Source organism: Lepidochelys kempii, chromosome 2 (genome assembly GCF_965140285.1).
Source record: "Lepidochelys kempii isolate rLepKem1 chromosome 2, rLepKem1.hap1, whole genome shotgun sequence".
Lineage (NCBI taxonomy): Eukaryota > Metazoa > Chordata > Testudines > Cheloniidae > Lepidochelys > Lepidochelys kempii.
Genome location: NC_136381.1, coordinates 268,129,892 through 268,144,812, shown reverse-complemented (window position 1 = coordinate 268,144,812; position 14,921 = coordinate 268,129,892). Strand labels below are relative to the sequence as shown.

The following is a 14,921-nucleotide window of genomic DNA, read 5'->3' as shown; positions in this document are numbered from 1 at the left end:
GGCCCTATGCTACCAGCACCCCCAGCTATCTTCGTGACACCACTGACTTCCTGAGGAAACTACAATCCATCGGTGATCTTCCTGAAAACACCATCCTGGCCACTATGGATGCAGAAGCCCTCTACACCAACATTCCACACAAAGATGGACTACAAACCGTCAGGAACAGTATCCCCGACAATGTCACGGCAAACCTGGTGGCTGAACTTTGTGACTTTGTCCTCACCCATAACTATTTCACATTTGGGGACAATGTATACATTCAAATCAGCGGCACTGCTATGGGTAACCGCATGGCCCCCACAGTATGCCAACATTTTTATGGCTGACTTAGAACAACGCTTCCTCAGCTCTCATCCCCTAATGCCCCTGCTCTACTTGTGCTACACTGATGACATCTTCATCATCTGGACCCATGGCAAAGAAGCCCTTGAGGAATTCCACCATGATTTCAACAATTTCCATCCCACCATCAACCTCAGCCTGGACCAGTCCACACAAGAGATCCACTTCCTGGACACTACGGTGCTAATAAGCGATGGTCACATGACCATCACCCTATACCGGAAACCTACTGACTGCTAGGCTTACCTACATGCCTCCAGCTTTCATCCAGACCACACCACGCAATTTATTGTCTATAGCCAAGTTCTACGATACAACCGCATTTGCTCCAACCCCTCAAACAGAGACAAACACCTACAAGATCTCAATCAAGCATTCTTAGAACTACAATACCCACCTGCTGAAGTGAAGAAACAGATTGACAGAGCCAGAGGAGTACCCGGAAGTTACTTACTACAGGACAGGCCCAACAAAGAAAATAACAGAATGTCACTAGTCATCACCTTCAGCCCCCAACTAAAACCTCTCCAACGCATCATCAAGGATCTACAACCTATCCTGAAGGACGACCCATCACTCTCACAGACCTTGGGAAACAGACCAGTCCTTGTTTACAGACAGACCCCCAGCCTGAACCAAATACAACAGAACCACTAATCCAGGAACCTATCCTTGCAACAAAGCCTGTTGCCAACTGTATCCACATATCTATTCAGGGGACACCATCATAGGGCCTAATCACATCAGCCACACTACCAGAGGCTTGTTCACCTGCACATCTACCAATGTGCTATGTGCCATCATGTGCCAGCAATGCTCCTCTGCCAAGTACATTGGCCAAACTGGACAGTCTCTACGTAAAAGAATAAATGGACACAAATCAGACGTCAAGAATTATAACAAACATTCAAAAACCAGTCGGAGAACACTTCAATCTCTTTGGTCACTCAATTACAGATCTAAAAGTGGCAATTCTTCAACAAAAAAAAACTTCAAAAAAAAAACAGACTCCAGCAAGAGACTGCTGAATTGGAATTAATTTGCAAACTGGATACAATTAATTTAGGCTTAAATAAAGACTGGGAGTGGATGGGTCATTACACAAAGTAAAACTATTTCCCCGTGTTTATTCCCTCCCCCCCACCTCCCCTGCTGTTCCTCAGATATTCTTGTCAACTGCTGGAAATGGCCCACCTTGATTATCACTACAAAAGGCCCCCCCCCCAACCCCTCCCCCGCTCTCCTGCTGGTAATAGCTCACCTTACCTGATCACTCTCCTTACAGTGTGTATGGTAACACCCATTGTTTCATGTTCTCTGTGTATATAAATCTCCCCACTGTATTTTCCACTGAATGTGTCCGATGAAGTGAGCTGTAGCTCACGAAAGCTTTTGCTCAGATAAATTTGTTAGTCTCTAAGGTGACAAGTCCTCCTTTTCTTTTTGCGGATACAGACTAACAGCTGCTACACTGAAACATGTATATTTTTGTGTTTTGTTGTTTTTTTTAAAAAGAGGGGTCAGTTTATTTTGATAAACACAACCCTCCTACTAATGGAGTACTATTTGAGTTCTATTTATTTAGTAAATGAACAGCTTCTACTGTTCTTAAACTTTTTTTTGTAATAATTACATCATAGTATCCAAAATAGAACATGAGTATAAAACATTGTTATGAGTAGGATCCAGTATACCAATGGCCACCAGAGAGAGACACACATCATTCATGCAGATAACCTTCCCACCAAGGGTATTTCATTAAGGTTGAAGATAACTCATGTGCAAAGATCTGCTACAAGGACGACTATGCACTGTTTAGGAGACTGATAGGCTTAAGTGGCACATAGACCTTTTGTACACTGCTCCTTTAAATGTTAAATCTTTCTAAAAGGCAATGAAACCACTGCATTATATTTAAACTACACCATAGAACCTTTATCTTTAAATTAACTGTGGACTGAATCATTCATAAAATTAATTATCTCAAAATTAGCCTTTGCAGTATGGTGTACTGCATTGTTTTCTTCCTGTCCTTCAAACCACTGCAAGGTAATTTCCATTGGAGGCATCAGAATTTGAAGTGATGTTGATTTGTTCTTCAACATCACTTCCATTGTGTGATTCCCCCACCCCCAATTGTGAAAAATGATTGGTATAGCTGCTTGTTCGTAAGATTGATGTACTGTATTTACCAGTATTTGTATTTCATAAAACACTATTTGAGAACACACATTGAAAGCCCCGTCCTGCAGCTCTTACTCGTAGGAGTAGCCCTACTAAGGTCTACAGAACTCCTCGTGCAAGCTAGAGCTGGAGGTAAGGCCCAAATGTATCTGGACAGCTCCAGTGATCGGTTACACTACCTATTCCTTTAATTGAGGGTAGGAAATACTACATGTTCTGTGGCAAGTAACTACCCCCAACAGTATTAATTTAGGAACAAAATGTTATCCATGGCAATATATCACACAAGATAATCCATTCACAAGGATAAGAATCAGGTTTCAGAGTGGTAACTGTTTGTTTATATCAGCAAAAACAAGGAGTCCTTGTGGCACCTTAGAGACTAACAAATTTATTTGGGCATAAGCTTTCATGGGCTAAAATCCACTTCATCAGATCCATGAAAGCTTATGCCCAAATAAATTTGTTAGTCTCTAAGGTGCCACAAAGATAAGAATGGTAGAATTACACCTCTAGTAAACAATCACAACAGCTCATCAGCTAATTAATGGGGGTGAGAAAGAGAAAAATAGATTCTACTCAGACTGAGTGAAAGGTCCATATTAACAGAAAAGTAACAAAATTACCCATAAAGATTTTACCAAGACCATAAAATGTTGATTCTTTTGCTGAATACACGTGCCTATACCAATTTTCCGTCTTCTGTAACTAAGCAGAATCCATTTCCTTCACAAAGAATACACTATAAAGAATACCTCACGCCTCTATTTTGGGCTTAGCACAGTCATTTTGTTCCATGGCTGTCTTCCGAATTCTCCAGCTGAGACTACCTTCGTTTTGTTAAGCGCAGTTGTTGGGCTGAACTCTTATCCTAAGCCATACTTATTTGACATAACGCTGCACCTCAAGCGGCAGAAAATTCTCAGTTTACATCCCATGAAGGGCAAAATGCCCCTCACAACCTCCACTGACTTCACAAACTGAATTCCACCCTGTGAGACTGTAACATGAGATTTGGGGTGGTCTAGATAGGCTGAAGACATGATTGTGAAGAATCTGCTTTTTTAATTTTTTTTGTTTATTTGCATTTTCCCCCAACAGTAACTCAGTGGATTTTACCAAAACAAATTGTGAAGGGGTGACATTTGGATGGAGCTTACAAGATGGTTGCTGCCAGAATTAGGTTTTGCCCTGTTGGTTTATTTTTCCCTCCCCTCATCTTTTCTATAAGATAGCTCAGTCCCCCAGAAGAGGCATCAGGGGGTGCTAGAAACAATCCTGGCAAGTTTGAGCAAGAGGATTTTTCTTGACAATTTTATTTAAAACAAAAAAACAAAAACAAAAAACTAAAGACGGTCTCACATGAACTTCAGTAAGAGTTTATAAATACAGAGCCAGATCCTTAGCTGCTGTAACTTTTAAAATCTTCACTGACAGCAAAGGAGCTATGACAAGTTATACCAGCTGAGGAGCTGACTTGTATTATTTATGGATAACAGTGGCTTTCATGGCATTTTGCTCAACTTAACTACCCAGCCCTGCTGCCCCTAAAGGTTTTTTTCCCCCAGAGGGCCATAGTGCCATCAAAAGCAAGATTAGAGAAATTTTCTTTTATCAAGAACCTGGTGTTACTGAAGAGGGCTGGCTCCTGTCTCAGGTACATTTTTGTCCTTCCCGTGAAAAGTAGCGACACCAATAACCTAAAGCTGCTGCAGTGAGCCAAACGCTTATCCACTTGATTCCCCATAACGTTTCCTACAAAACCCAAATGTAGTGAAAATTAAGAAAAAAGTGTTCTCAAAACCAGGACAATCATCATATAAAAATCTTCAGTAATGCACAAATCAAATCATATATACAACTGTCTGTAATATGGAACATTACATTTGGAAGGTGGAAAACTCAGGCTGTCCAAAAAGAGATCTATACTGTAAGCTTTCTCTAGTCACAAGGAGAGTCAGCAAGGTAATCTTCAGATAGCTCCATTTGCCTGGCTTCAATGGGTTAAATGTTTGATTTACAGAGGTACTGAATACCGAGAGCTACCTTTGACTTAAATGGGAGCTTGGGGTGCATTTGACCTCCCAAACTCCATTCCTAAGTATCTGCTGCTTCTCTGAAGGGGTTCAGAAATGGGTTCTAAATTTCAAATGGTAGGAGTCCCTCCTCTCAGTAAAGAGCCAGCTATCTCTTTTTCCTGTTGTGTGTCACACGAACATGCATTTTCTGACCTATTTTCAGTTAGCTCTGTCTCACATAGTAGATTGTGAACAGATACTAATGCATCCTCTCTTTTTACATCAGGCTGGTCTCTCTGTTGTGTATCCAGGTCCCTGTGAAGCCTTCAGATGAAGTTACTTGTGACAGGACTATTTTTGAGGATCATAGATTTCCCACTCAGTTTTTCCCTCAAAAAATGATTGTTCTAGCTTCTCCGTGTGAATCATCTGGTGTCTAAGTCAACTCAACTGGCTAAGTGGATTGGGTCTCTTTCATGTGACTTTTTTGATGCTTAACTAAGCTTCTTTTCAGTACAAAGCTTTTCCCACACACATTACACTGGAATAGTTTCTCCCCTAAATGCCGGCGTTGGTGATTTAGAAGATAATCCTTTCTGCTGTAGCTTTTGTCACATTCGGTACATTTATATGGCCTCTCTCCACTGTGAATCATTTGGTGTCTAATGAGCCACGAGTGGCAAATGAAGCTCTTCTCACATTGGCTGCATTCATAGGGTTTCTCTATTCCATGGCTCCTTTGGTGTTTTGTCAAACTTATCTTCAGCTGGAAGTTTTTCCCACACTCAGCACATGCAAACACTCTCTCTCCTGTGTGGGCTTGTTGGTGATTCTGAAGATACACCTTTTGAGTATAGTTTCTCTCACATTCAGTACTTGTATACAGTCTCTCTTCTGGGTAGGCTTCTTCCTGATGGATTAATAAATTTTTGTCACAGTGAGATGAAACCCCCAGACTGTTCCCAGTAGCAGTTGCCTGCTGCATTTTTGAATTGTACAGACACTTCCATGTCACTCTCTGTTTGGGATTTGGCAAACACTCTTCTCCAAGTTTTCCATATAAACTAGACTCGTACACAATGCTTTCAAGAGGATTTTCAGGGAGCTTATCCTTGTTTGTGCTTCCATCTTTCGCTGAAATAAACATACAATCACAAGAAGGTAAAACGACTGAGGAAACCTCTTCCGATTGCAACCAACCAAAGGCCTTAACCAGAAAAATGTTTGTGGCTATATTGTTTCTGAAGCACAGATAATCAAGTTAAATAAAAATATAGGCTTTATTACTGAGTAGAACAGCTTGGAAAGTTTTCACTGAAATTAAAATGTTGATGAAAAATAGAAAACATTTAGTCTCTGCAACCAGGTCTATTAAAAATCACTTATTGCAGAGTCAGAGATTTGGTCAGCACTTTACAAACCTACGGCAAGACCTGTGCCCTGCTTGGAAGAGTTTAGTCTTAGCACTGGATCAGTAAATACACAAAAGTTTTGGGACCTGATTTTCAGAGACATTGAGAACCCACACCTCCAAATAAAGTCAGGCAAGGATCTGTGGATGCTCAGCACCTCTGAAAATCAGGAATTTACAGTCAGTACACAATCAGTTTACATTACAGGCCCGAATAAGGAACACCATTAACCTGAAAACTTACCCAATTGAGGCCTACCCAGTGCTGAGCATAGCAGAACATTAACCTCACTGAGAGCTCTGATCCCACAACAAACTTTGTATAGGGCAACCCCCTGCGCACACCCAGAGCTCTGGGCTCGTCTATAGCGTAACCATGCTGAGAGTTCATTGCAGGGCTAGGGTCTTATTATACACTTGATGCTCCTGTTAATGGAGCCCAACAGAGTATGTGACATTCTTGCTACTGCACTAGTGTACTGCCACCCTACGGGCACATTCCCGCATTCTCTAAGGAATTATTCCGCCCCACATTGATCATTTGACATTTAGCTTTAAAGATTAGTTTTTCAATGGATTTCAGTAGAGGCGTCCAGTAGATCATGATCACTATATTTTAATAGTCTCCTCCTCGGTGTATCTAATCCATCCCACCTTTGTCTCATCCATGCATTAAATACATTAAGGCTCCACTACACCTGCTAGGTTGTTAATGAGAAGACTGAATGGCATCTGTTTCACACTACCATATTGGGATACCACTCGTTTTAGTCTCAGTTACTTATGTTCCACACAAATTTGGTGTCCCCTCACTTCTATTGTTGACAATTATTTACATCAGTAATAAAGGCACACACGAAGCTCAGCTTACAGAAAGTCATTTACACTAAGGGAATTAACGCCACACTATTAGCAATTTCCTGTGTGAATAATTCTTGGGTGTCCTTCATTTTGGGTCTTTTTCAAAATATTTTTTCCTATATTTGGGTCCTGGCAGGTTGAAAGCTGAATAGTGTTAGGTCTAAACCATATGGGATTCTACTTGATACCTCTTTCCTATTTGACATAACCATTTCCTCTGAGTTTTTAACCAAACTTGTGTCTATTTTGTAGAAACTATAGCTAATCCATGACCCACATTAGGAGGATGCTTCATCCTATATCAAGAGGATGGCACTGAATTATTGGATTTGTGTGGACACAACTAAAAAGGTCCTGAATTTTCTGCATTTACATTAATTTAACTTGGCATTAATTTAGCTTTTCCATTGGAAGTATTATTCCCTTACTGACCTGTGCTGGGATCTGTATGGATTTTGTTTTCCTCTGAATCATGCTGCTCACAGACACTCGGCTCTCCCTCTTGTTTAATCAGTGATAAAATGTCAGTAGCACAAATTTGAAATCCTGTTCATGGGAAAGAGTTATATTACAAAGCATTCACTGTAAAAGTTAGGAAAACGAAGGATTTTGGAATAGTTAGGAACCCCAGATTACATCTGGTTGAGGTTCTTGGCAAGTCACATTTGTCATGCAAAAGTGCTGATAAAGCATCAGAAAAGACATGGTTATAAGAGCTACCAAAGGTATTGCTGGGTGCCCAGCTTTGGCCAACACCATCTGAGTTGTTCTGATCTCTTACTCACCAGTGCAAGGGTCTACAGGCATTTCTGTATTCTCTGACTCTAGCAGGGCCCTGACGCATAACTCGTTGCCTTCCTCAGTCTGGGATACAGTGTCAGACGTGGAAACGGCATGGTCTAGTCAAGGAGAAAGATGGAGATACAAGTATTGTGAATGTAAAAGTGGCTGCAAAATCTGTTTTTTCCCCCTCCCCAAACCTGGCGTGCTTTGTAAATCTCAGTTAGACCTTAAAATAAACACACACGCATACCCAAGGTCTTATACAACTTTCTCAACATAAGGGGGTATAAAATTCCAGTTTGTATTGTATCATGTATTATTTAGCAGATACGAGGATCATATTAAAGGCATAACCAAAAGGAGTGAATGTTAAGATTGAGCTTTTCAGCCTTAATTCCACACGCCCCATTTATGAAATTTTCGTAAGAAATTTCTTTTTTCAAAAAAGAGAAGTTGCCAGTGGAGCTTATATATTTCTTGATCTGTATTAGTTTGGCTTGATACTCCCCACAGCTTCCCTGAACTCCAAGTCAGAGTTTAGCTCTTTAGTTTAGATGGGAGTTTAGTTTGGGCATTGAATGTAAAAACAATTAGCATTAGAACATAAGGGAATCTGGTTGTGTTTTATTAAAATACACTTCCCATCTCTTCCGCTACCCCCCCAAAAATAGATAATATTTCCTCAAAATTTCTAAAAACAAAGCAGTTAGGCTCTGGGCAGAAGCAGCTAAGACAAAGGACTCTGTTTCAGAAAGTTATAAGAAACAGCAAAAGAAAGATGGGTGCTGGAGCTCAAACCTGATGTGCTAGACGGACCCACTATCATTGCATTGATACAGTACGTGCGTATTTCTTATTGTTAAAGTTACCCAATACTTCCTAGTATAAGACCCTCTTTTCAGTTGCTTACACATTTTGCCAAAATTTAACGGCTAGGGTTGATGTTTTCCACGCCAGGTGTCCACTTCAGGCTGAATTTTAACAGAAAGTTTCAGCTAAAAGAGTTCAGCCATTTCCAAGAACAAGATTAAGGGGGGAAATCATTTTACCCAGATAAAAATAATTCTTACAACCTTTTCGTTTTCCTGCACCTCCTTGATTTGGAGCAAGGACTTGACTTGTGGTACAGGGTCCCACGGGAGTCAGGGATGTGCTTATTGCCTCCCCCATGAAAATTCACCCACATTTGACCAAATTATAAGCCTCTGATCAGCCACAACCCTGATTCATCCCCACAGCACAGTCCATCCTGTTCAGTAAATGAGGCAGGGCTCCTGTGGAAAAAAATAGTATGATCATTTAATTAAAGATTGTATCATAATGCATCTGCACAGGGGGGCCAAGTTTAGCTTGCACAGGAAGGCTTAATTCTGGCATTTCTTAACTTTTGAGTGCTTGACTTTGCAATCTTAAATGTTCTTTTAACACAGTTTGTGTGTGTTAAATTTTATATATATGCACATATCCAAATACATGCACAAAATTGGCTTTCCTTCCCCAGGTTAAGGTATCAGTTCTATGCTCCCTGGCACCATCTGCCTGAAAAGACTAATCACATAAGGCCCTGCTCCAAAAGCCTTATTTAGAAAGACTGAAATCACAGTAACCACCATAAATCAGAAATTCATGGCCACCTGGGCTTAAGACGCCAAGCAAGGAGGGTTAAGGGAGGAAAACTATTTCCTACATCTACTACCTTCTGCACAGGAAAGAAGCAGTCACCAATTCTGAACTCTCAGAAAATGGATGGAAGATGAGAAAGAGAAAATGCCCAAAATCAGTCAGGACTGATAGAAAGCCTGACTGACGTCTGCCATGGAGATATGAACAAGTGTTGGTTGTAGATTTGGAATATGTAGAAAAAGATAAGAGCTCAAAGTTTATTAACCTTTCAATTTCACACCCCATTTGAGCAACTTTAACTCACCTGTGTAGAGCTCTTTAGAGACTTTTCTGCCCTCCAAATCCTGCTGATCCCCAACATACAACTCTTCCTCTTGTTTAGTAAGTAATAAACCCTCTTGTGTACAAACTGGAGATTCTGTTCACAGGAACAAAAATTCACATTGTTTTTCCAACATACACCATATTCTTTAGAAAAGAGTTCATGAGGGATTAGCTCGAGTTAGAAAAGGTCTCAGTGGTGTTATGTCAAGAGAGTAGGAAAACACGGATAAAACATAACAAGAGACCCAGGGCCTGACTCACCATTGTGTTACTTCATTGTGTGACTACATTGTGTTACTTCATTGTGTGACTACATTGTGTTAGTTTACACCCGGGCAACTCCATTAATGATTCAGACCAATGGTTTGCACACACAAAATGTTACATTGGCACAAATAAGGAAATAAACATTGATACGGCATTTCAGTTTTACAAACTAGTATGAACACCAGAAATTCAAAGATAAAGCTACACTTAAAAACCATATTGATTTTGGAACATACAGAAATAGAGAGTTAAGGTACCTCAAACAGCCTTAACTCTGCCCTCATATGCTTGCCACTCTGTCTACCCTCCACATAAACTAGAGCTACAAGTCTATGAAGAGTATTATAAGATCACAGCTAAACATGTTAAATCAGGCACCAAGGGAGCCGAAGACATTAGTCCTCAAATATAGTATTTTGGTGCTCAGTGTCCACAGCTAGAACATCTTTGATCACCTCCCCTTTTATCTGGCAAAGCAGATATAGCTTAATTGCAAGGGTCTCGAGGGCTGTACGTGCACAGTTGCAAGAACTATTATGGATAGTAAAGAGTTTATGATTTCAAGCCTTCTGGTATAATTAGGGTTGGGGAAGGAGGCACATGCCAAGAGTCAGGCTGATCATGCAAAGCTGGTCACAGCCACAACTATGAAGAGATCAATCTCTCGCCACAAGAAGAGTTCAAAAGTCTTGCTGGATTTCCAGCATTTTACTGTATTAACTGTGCGAGTGCTTCTGACATATCAGTTACCTGTGCTGGGGTCTGTAGGAATTTCTCTCTCCTCTGCGTCTCCTTGGTCCCCGACACTCAGCTCCTCCCCCCGTTCAATCCGGGATAGGATGTCAGGTTTGGAAATGGCATAGTCTGTTCATGGAGAAAGATATTAAGAGACAGTGTATAGTAATAGGCTAGATTTGCATGAGTCTGTCCTCCCACAGTACATATGTATGTATGTATATCACTGCATTCTACTGGATGGGTGTATCCTTTGAGGGCTGCAGCCACCACAGAATGATTTAGGAAGGAGGGGAAGAAAACAACTTCTGCTACTGCTTCCTCCCCTCCAGTTACCTCTTATCTCCTCCACGGCAGCAGCCACACCTACATCCCATCCAACAGAGGCTTGTAATACATGTATTAGCCACAAGAGCCCGAGAATACTGGGCCCAGTGCCATATAACAAAGATATTTAACCGTCTGTAAGCCTGACCCATGCCAGGCAACTAGGGACAGGAATGAAAGACAAGCCTCTTACCAGCACAGCAGTATATCACAACCCTACCAATCCATGTATCCTTCAGGAGTAGCAGCTAGTACTCTATTAACTTTCATTAAAGATTGAGTTATTTTAGTTCATCCCACTGCTAGAGATTAGAACAGAAGCAAAAGTGTTACTGAAGGCATTGTAGGGGGAAATGCCAGGTGCTATGAAGTAATGAGTCAGAGACAGTACGCTGTCTGATGCTGCCCTCTAGCCTGGCCTCACACAGAGGCTAAGGGATTACTGCTATATAGGTGTGCTCCAAGTGGTAGAGGGCTGGGTCTCTACAGCTGAAGTAGCAGGGTCCCAGTCCCAGCAACTTGGGGATACGAGAGATTTATAAAGCAATTGTGTCAGTTGTCAGTCGCACATTAAGTTGTTACAGAGGGAGATGTGTGTGTGCTTTCTGGAAGGGTGCCAGAGATCTCCACACACAGGTGGATTTATGCATACACAAGTATTAATCCACTTGCTACCTATGTAGGGTCTCACACTGTTCCCACCACTTCAGTATCCATGCACCTTGTAAACCTGCACAGAGTTCAGTCCCATAAGAGGCCACAGTCAAGCCAGGAACAGCCCAATGCTTATTAAACAACAGTTTTCAGAGGAACAGCCGTGTTAGTCTGTATTCGCAAAAAGAAAAGGAGGACTTGTGGCACCTTAGAGACTAACCAATTTATTTGAGCATGAGCTTTCGTGAGCTACAGCTCACTTCATCTGATGAAGTGAGCTGTAGCTCACGAAAGCTCATGCTCAAATAAATTGGTTAGTCTCTAAGGTGCCACAAGTCCTCCTTTTCTTTAAACAACAGTGTTATCTAAAGTTGAGATGGATTGTTCCTGACTTGTATACTTACAAAGTTATGATTTCCAAATATACCATCATTTGAATGCATAAACATGGAGATAAATGCAGCATGTGCACATTCCACACTGCAGAGAGCTGGCGCTTTAAACTCTACAGTGTTAAAAGCTGAATGGAATGGAATGCCACTTGTCATGCAGACAGCAAAGGGAGTTGAGCCCATATCACCAAGTTTCCAATAACTAGAATGGCCAATCACCAGAAATCAAAGGACCAGAATAAATCTGGAAGAGAATGTAATATTTCAAAGATCAGAACTTTTCTAACAAAAGAGCAAAAACTGATCTTTACCCAGTGACATCAACATCTCATAGTTGCTTTTCATCACATTCTTGTAAAGCTCCTTCTGCCATTCGTCTAAATTCCCCCACTGTTGCTCATTGAAATAGACTGAGATGTCATCAAATGTTACTGGCACCTGGAATCACAAATATCACAAATTCAGCGCCTTGTGTTGTGATCTCATTCTGAGCCTTGCTTCCTTTTATCTTCCATTAAAAAGACTTCCCTCTTTTGTTTCCTTTGAAATAAAATACTAAACATATTTAATTGTGAACTAGCACAACACAAGCAGCCAGATCAGTTCCCTTGTTCTAAGCTATTTTATTAATGGTGAATTAAAGGGCCAATATACCAAGTTCTGGAAAAAAAACCACTTCAGTAGTTCATGGTTAGGCTTTGTATCTATTCTTCATCATTAGCTCTGACACTGTTACCTTGGGAACTTCCCCCTTAGTGCCTGGGGGGAGCCTCAGGATCCAGAAGTTCCTGTTCTTCAGCAGGTTCTCCATGTTCTCCAGCCTCCTCTGCAGCAGCCCATACTCCTGGATCAGAGTTCCCAGCACAGCCCACTTACTCTCCAGCTGGTTCCCAAACTCCACCACTGTCTTCTCACAGCTGACTAGTTTCTTCTCAGTCATCCCTGTTCTCCCTTCCAGATTCAGCAAACATGCAGCATGAGAATCAACCCTCCTCTCCATGTCTTGAACAGCAGCCACAAGAGTCAGGGAAATCTCTGCAGTCTGCAGTTGCATCTCTCTCTGCGAGGTTTGTTTGAGGCCGGAGGGGGGATGCAAAAGTGTCAGGTGCTGAGATTCTAGGTCCCGTTTTGGAGCCTGTTAGCAAGGACAGAAATTGAAAGTGGGGAATGTGACACTGATACATCTGGCAGTCTCCTTTCCCCATGTCAGGTGTTTGTCTAGCATCCAGCACAATGCAGCTCCAACTGTAATGAGGGGAAGAGGGTTTTACTGTGATCCAAATAAATATAATATGGAAATGAGAGCCAGGCTACCTTCTTTCCCAGTCATGTACTACTGCCAGTAGTCAGGGTTCAGCAAAGCAACTTCTACCCTTATGGCTATTTTGGCCATATTAAATTACGTATATGATACATCAATTATACCCTCTTGGGCACACCTATAACCCCACGGCCTTCAGCAGGTTTTCACAGGGGTGACTCTGCACGAGACCTACACAAGTCCGTTGTTGACCCACAGGAAACAGACTCCAGCGAGCGGCGCTGGCTGGCTGGCAGGAGCCGAAAGCAGGAGCGGCGGGTGTTTGCCCGTGGAGCGCGCAGCTCCGGTTTTGAGCAGACCCCCGGAGTCTGCGGGGGCACGGCAGAAAGACCCAGCTACCGGCGCGGGGCACGGAGACGGGAGGGCCCAGGGCTGCTCGCCGGGGCAGCGCTGCACACTCACGGGGGGGGGGGGGGACTGGGCTCGCTGGGCACCGGGGGGGCCGCGCCGCGAGGCCATGACGGGCTCCGCAGCGGGAGCCGGGGAGACTGGGGCGGGGCGGGGCGGTGCCTGCAGCCGGGGGAGCAGCAAGGCCCCGGGCCCTGCTCCCCGGACCGGCCGCAAGGGGCCCCGCACAGGCCGGAGACGCCCCCAGTGCCTGGGAAACTCCAACCGGGGCAGCCCGGGGAGAAGCTCCCGGGGCCCGGGGCTCCCCCGCCCGCCAGGCCCTTACCTGGGCAGCGGCCCGCTCGGCCATGGCCCCCCCGGGCGGCCCGGCCCGGCCGAGCCCCGCTCCCGCTGCGGGCTGGGCAGAGTCCCGGCGCCGCCTCGCCACGGGCCGGCCCCGCTGCCGGGCGGAGCAGAGCGAGCGCGGCCCGCAGGGAGGGAGGGAGCCGCTGCCGGGGGCCGCTCTGGGCTGCCAACCAGGAGCGGCGCCTGGCTCCGCCCCCTCCAGGCCTCCCTCCCCGCGGCCCCGCCCACGTCCCGCCCCAAGCCCCGCCCACGTCCCGCCCCAAGCCCCGCCCGCCCGTCTCCTCCGAGCGCGCCCCCTGTGTGTAACTCTGCTGCCATCCGCTAGAGGGCAGCGGTGCCCGCACACATTGGGCTGTTCCCCGCCCGCCTGCACAACGCCCCCCTGGAAGGTGGGCTCGGTGCGTGGGATCCTGGGGCCGCCCCTCACTCTGTCTCTGCAGGAGAGTCCCCCGGAGGGGGGGTGTCAGATTAGGGTGAGCAGGCAGCAAGTGTGAAAAATGGGGACAGGGAGTGTGTGTGTGTGGGGGGGGGGTAATAGGTGCTTATATAAGACCAAGCCCCGAATATATAAGGTGGATAGAAAGTTGGCTAGATTGTCGGGCTCATTGGGTAGTGATCAATGGCTCCATGTCTAGTTGGCAGCCGGTATCAAGTGGAGTGCCCCAAGGGTCGGTCCTGGGGCCGGTTTTGTTCACTATCTTCATTAATGATCTGGAGGACGGCATGGATTGCACCCTCAGCAAGTTTGCAGAGGACACTAAACTGGGAGGAGAGGTAAATACACTGGAGGGTAGGGATAGGATACAGAGGGACCTAGGCAAATTGGAGGATTGGGCCAAAAGAAATCTGATGAGGTTCAACAAGGACAAGTGCAGAGTCCTGCACTTAGGACGGACGAATCCCATGCACCGCTACAGACTAGGGACCGAATGGATCGGCAGCAGTTCTGCAGAAAAGGACCTAGGGGTGACAGTGGACGAGAA

General features: G+C 44.1%; 1 protein-coding gene across 2 annotated transcripts; it reads right to left on the bottom strand.

Annotated features, from left to right (window-relative positions):
• Positions 1 to 4,124: 4,124 nt before the first annotated feature.
• LOC140905776 (uncharacterized) lies at positions 4,125 to 14,129 on the bottom strand. Of its 2 annotated transcripts, none has more exons than XM_073329240.1 (8): positions 13,919 to 14,129; positions 12,661 to 13,059; positions 12,236 to 12,362; positions 10,567 to 10,680; positions 9,530 to 9,643; positions 7,605 to 7,718; positions 7,252 to 7,365; positions 4,125 to 5,681 (listed from the first exon to the last, which is right to left on the bottom strand). In XM_073329240.1, the coding sequence occupies exons 1-8, from the start codon at positions 13,940 to 13,942 to the stop codon at positions 5,002 to 5,004; spliced, it is 1,686 nt and encodes a 561-aa protein (XP_073185341.1). In that variant the 5' UTR covers positions 13,943 to 14,129; the 3' UTR covers positions 4,125 to 5,001. The 2 variants fall into 2 exon arrangements, with proteins under 2 accessions (XP_073185341.1, XP_073185342.1); XM_073329241.1 differs by lacking the exon at positions 13,919 to 14,129 and adding an exon at positions 13,421 to 13,637.
• Between the last annotated feature and the right edge of the window lie 792 nt (positions 14,130 to 14,921).